Here is a 5,077-nt window from a genome sequence, read left to right on the forward strand (position 1 = left end):
CTACTTATTAGAGGCAAATTGTAAAATTTTTCGCCAGGTCAGGAGAAATGAATATTAAACACTGCTGGTTGCTGGTGTCAGCTGGAAGCGGCCAAAACAAGTCAGAAACATCATCCTGAAGCAGTCAAGGGACAGAGTGTGTGAGCGAATGARTGAAGGTGGAGACTTCGAAACAGGCTCAACTGAGAAACAGGAGAGAGTGTTGAGATTAATTATTCCATTTAATGCTGAGGGAGGAGAAAACAATAAAAACAATGCCACCTGCATCAATGCTGCCATCTTGAGCCAAAGCTGAGACAGTACAAACAATTTGTCCAGCTGATAAATGTACTGAATTACAAAACCCTATAAAAATATCTTACAGACATAAACAYGATGCACCATCACAGAATAATTTACAGTAAAACTATCGAGCTCAGAAGTGAATGGTTCACACTGAAAAAAAAATACTAATCTTTCATTATTTTTTCCCCTGCTTTGGGTTCATTTTAAAGGATTTTTACCGTCATTTATTTTTACAATTTGAACAATTTTTCTTATTTTTAAGTGTTAAAACACAATAAATGTACCAAATATTAACAAACAGATTTGATTCAAACAATCAGCACAGTACTATAAAATCGGTTATCATAAGGTGAGTTATATACTGTATACAGTATAAGTACCACAACTAGAATCACTGAAACTAACCCACCCAAGTTTCATCTATTTAGCTCACATAAAAATATAAAAAGGTCACAATTTAATGTTTTAGTACACACAGTAAAAACAATAAAAAATAATATATTTTGCTCTTTCCAGGTCTCTATTGTTTGTTTTATGCTTATAACTCATATTATATTAAAACTCTTAATGTAAAAGTAGCCCTGAGAGTCAGAGGTGACAGTGGAAGTTAGCTTGTTTCAAGCTGAACATATCAGCTATATTTACAGGTTTAAGATTTCATAACTGAGTTTGTGAAATTTGTTCCAAAAAGCTTTTCAGTGTGTTTACAGTGTGAAACTCCAGATGTCAACATTTGCACATTATTGATGAGCTCATTTATGGCCTAAAACTGCATTAAATTATTCATGATTGTTTAATCTAGGAATAAAGAACAACTTTTACGCTTCTAAAAGTCAGTGCATAGTTTCACAAACCCTGTACAGTTCACACAGCAAAAAGAACATTACTCGTCTGCAAAACACCGAGAACTGAATCTCACTCATCCACAAACTTACTAGCTCTCTTTTCATTAAAGTGCCTGGTTTCCAGTGACTGAGATGCAGCCTATTTGACGTGGAAAACGCCGACATTCCCACTGGAAATGTACATCAGAGAGAGATGCTGGGCTGCTGGTTTTCCCTTTACTTCACAGCACTTCATCGACGTGCGGGGGGCTCGGTCCATCATCGTCAGCCTCCTTCTGAAGCTGCTGGTACTTTCTTTTGAAAAACCCAAACTGAAAAATAAGAAAACAAATTGTAATTTCACATCTGCACCAAAATTTTATCAAGAAAGAAAATGCTGCRGTATAAAAATCTGGTTTTAAGAAACAAACATCCCTACAATGTCAATAAAGGTTCCTGTTTATTAAGGCAACATATATATCAGCCAGTAAGTGTATACGGTAATCACATTATTAGTGCTCCTTTTTATTATTTTGATCAAATATCTGAAAACAACGTTACCTTCCACAACAATGCGACAGCCGCAGCCAGCAGCAGCAGCCCTGCTATGACGCTGCCAGCTATCACTCCCACAGGAACATCAGCCGTCTCTCCAGGTTTACTGACCGTCAGCACCACCTGGACACCAGAAAATCACAGCACATCACGACAGAGCCCACTCCAACTCAGTCATGACTTCAGCTTTTGTTGGTTTAGCWACGTTTGGTTAACGAATTCAGATCTCACGTTTTGCCGTTTGAGGCCAATGATGAGCAGATCTGGGTTGGAGGTCTCCACATCCAGACTGGAGGTCAGCTCGATGGACTGATAGGTAGCCTAACATGGCAGAGATATTCAWATCAGAGCACTGGAAGCCTCACTGGGACTCTATTTAACTGTAACATAACTGAATCAATTAATGATAATAAATGAATAGGTTTACCGTATTGAGCGTCCCAGTCCAGATCCTGGTTTTAACTTTCACCAAGTAGGTGCTCTTAACGTCAGCATCTTTTAGGATGCACTTTATGCTTTCACATTTTGCATTTTTGCAGTCCTGTTAGGTAAAACAAAATAATATGAGAAAACATTAGCAATGATGAGGCAGCTAAAAAAAATGAGCAAATTTATCAGATATGTTAAAAGAAAGGCTGTAGTGAAAAAATGTTTTAGCCCCCTCTAGTGGTCAAATGAAGCTACAGCAGCTAATATGTTTTACTAAGTCCAAAGACTTTCCTGAATTCAGTCTTATTTTTACCATAACAAAAACAACTAGAACAACAGCAGAAAATGGAGTTTAAAATATAAAATCAGCTAAATAACTTATAAATCAAGCTGGGCTTAAAAATTATGTGATGACTGTAAAACCTTTCAACAATCACAGTCTGTGTAGATTCTCAGTCCTCCTGGTAAAGTCGTTCAGTAGAAGGCAACAAGAGTTTCTCAAACTTTTCATCCAAATGCTTCTCTAAATTCTTTGTCTGCGATTTGAACCAAGGGCTTTCTTGCTGTGAGGAACTGTGTCTAAACAACATGCCTCTTTTGATTTATCAAAGTATTGTTGATGCAGAGGTGCAGAAGATTTGTTCCAAGCTCTCCTCAGATGAAGGAGCTCCTCACCTCATCTTTAATTGAGCACCTTTTTCCTACAAAGGAATCCTGCTTCAGTCACTTATAGGATCTGATTCTTTCAGCCATGATACCTCATGGTGAGGTTTTTTACTTTATAGTTTGTTTCTTGAATGAAACATTAATAATACAAAAAAGAAGTCATGCAATTTTAAGGTTTAGATGTCCTGATGCATCTCAGTAATCAAGGTAGAAAAAAATCAAAAAGAAAAAAAAATAAGTAGGTCCTCTGGATGGGTTCTTCTTTAGTGAAACGTTTTATCTCTCCTCCGAGAGACTTCTTCAGTCTGATGAGTTTCAGGTGAACTCAGCCTTATAAGCACTGCCTCCACATGGTGGACAAACAGGTTAGTCACATGCAAAAGAGGACCATCGCCTAACAATAGGCTTGATTAGCTCTATTTGTATATAAAAATTGTTGTTAGATCTAATCAAGCCTATTGTTAGGCGATGGTCCTCTTTTGCATGTGACTAACCTGTTTGTCCATGTGGAGGCAGTGCTTGAGTTCACCTGAAACTCAGACTGAAGAAGTCTCTTGGAGGAGAGACGAAACGTTTCACTAAAGAAGAACCCATCCAGAGGACCTACTTATTTTTTCTTTTTGGTTTAAAGGTTTAGATTTGATATTTTTATGTAGATTTATMATTTTAAAACAGGAAACATCACATGTGAGGATTCCTCCTAATGCACAAAGGCAAAACAAACATGACACAGACAAAAATATGGGAATGATCAAAGGGACTGACYAGTTTCCCCATGCCTCTGAAGCTCTCCTCTGAGAAGGAAACGTCATGGCTCTTGCCACCGATCTGCAGAGGATCAACTAGACGGCTGGAGTCACAGCTAACAGCTCCTCCCTGTGAGTGGAGAACATGATCGTTCACTCTGTAGCTTTATAAATCATCCATGCAGATCCCTTTGGAATACTCACTGCTTGTGTTTCCACACTGGTCAGATAGAGGAGATGGTTTCCTCCTTTAGTGTTCATTGGTAGATTTATGGTCAGATACAGGAGGCTGACAGGGAAGTAACCTGTTGAAATCTTTGAACACACCCCACCCCCCTCAGTTATTAATTCAAATATATGAATTGTACAATATTTCAAGAAATGGATTTGTTTTAAATCACCTTGACTGTAAAGTTAAACTCTGGGCCGATATCATCCAGAGTTTTCACTGTCGTCACCACACGACCGGACATGTTTGCCACGTAAAAATTAATGTTTGCTTCCCTGTGAATTAAAAGTGAAAACAGTTATTTTCATCCTTCGAAACTCATTTAAAAGTGACTGAAATAAACTCACTTGGATAAAACGATCCCCGTGTCGTACTGCAAAGGAATGGATRTGTCCTTATTATTGTCTGCCGGGTATTCCTCTCTGCCATCGCTGTAAATAACACACATCTTTTAACATTATCTGATGGAAAAAAAAAAGCTAACTGAATAGTTTGTAAACAATCCTTTGTACCTTTTGGCCTCAAATTTGACTTCAGCGAGACTTTTAAGGGTATCAAAGCTGTAGTCAAAATTGATCTGAAATGTCACCTGCAATGAAAAAAACAGAATGTTTTTTTATCACAAATATGCATTCTGTCATTCTGCAAAGGAATGCACATCACCCACTGCCTCTCATGCCAGAGTTTTAAATATACTGAGAAGTGGCAGAGTTAAAGCTGATTTGGTCAAACCTACAGTAAATAACATCATGCACAAGATGTGAGAGACTCTCAGCTACTACCACAACAAAGTCATGTTTGTGTTGGCTTGAGTTGATAAACTGCGACAATCAKCTTTAACTGAGTTATAGAAGTGCAATGTTAAAATCTCTATAATAAATATGCATTTTTAGAAAGATAACTTGGATAAAATATTGACGTGGAGATGGACAGTTGTTGAGATATTCACATGTGAAGTAACAGGAAGTGATGTCAAAGGGGAATATTGGAATGTGAACAGAGTTATGACTAACAACACAGACAGTAGAGAAGAATGTTTCTGTAGAGTATTTTAAAACTATCAAAGAGATGAAAAGTTCAAAGTAATATTTTTTTCAATAAACAAAGATCAGAGTTCTCTTTCTGAAAGAGTTCCCCTTTGATGTCACTTCCTGTTTCACTTCAAATGAGCCAAACTCAAAAGAAAATGTGTCAGTTATGTGACAAAATGGGTAACATCGTGTGTATTATGTCAAGTTTCTTAAACATGAAGATGTTTTCTTTGGCTTTTTTGTATTTGAAGGATAGGCATGTCACAGGCACTTTAAAACCTAATGCAGGGTTTAAATATACAACTGATGATC

General features: G+C 37.3%; 1 protein-coding gene across 1 annotated transcript in view; it reads right to left on the minus strand.

Annotated features, from left to right (window-relative positions):
- Positions 1 to 202: 202 nt before the first annotated feature.
- itga2.2 (integrin, alpha 2 (CD49B, alpha 2 subunit of VLA-2 receptor), tandem duplicate 2) overlaps positions 203 to 5,077 on the minus strand; it is a 25,651-nt gene continuing 20,776 nt past the window's right edge. The window contains exons 22-30 of the mRNA XM_014011760.1: positions 4,247 to 4,323; positions 4,082 to 4,165; positions 3,907 to 4,009; positions 3,710 to 3,820; positions 3,525 to 3,635; positions 2,092 to 2,205; positions 1,896 to 1,985; positions 1,671 to 1,787; positions 203 to 1,441 (exon numbers count right to left, since the gene is read on the minus strand). Of these exons, the coding sequence (XP_013867214.1) occupies positions 1,352 to 1,441; positions 1,671 to 1,787; positions 1,896 to 1,985; positions 2,092 to 2,205; positions 3,525 to 3,635; positions 3,710 to 3,820; positions 3,907 to 4,009; positions 4,082 to 4,165; positions 4,247 to 4,323 (897 nt within the window). The 3' untranslated portion in view covers positions 203 to 1,351. The remainder of the gene's footprint in view (positions 1,442 to 1,670; positions 1,788 to 1,895; positions 1,986 to 2,091; positions 2,206 to 3,524; positions 3,636 to 3,709; positions 3,821 to 3,906; positions 4,010 to 4,081; positions 4,166 to 4,246; positions 4,324 to 5,077) is intronic.

This window comes from Austrofundulus limnaeus, unplaced genomic scaffold, assembly GCF_001266775.1.
Source record: "Austrofundulus limnaeus strain Quisiro unplaced genomic scaffold, Austrofundulus_limnaeus-1.0 Scaffold84, whole genome shotgun sequence".
NCBI lineage: Eukaryota > Metazoa > Chordata > Actinopteri > Cyprinodontiformes > Rivulidae > Austrofundulus > Austrofundulus limnaeus.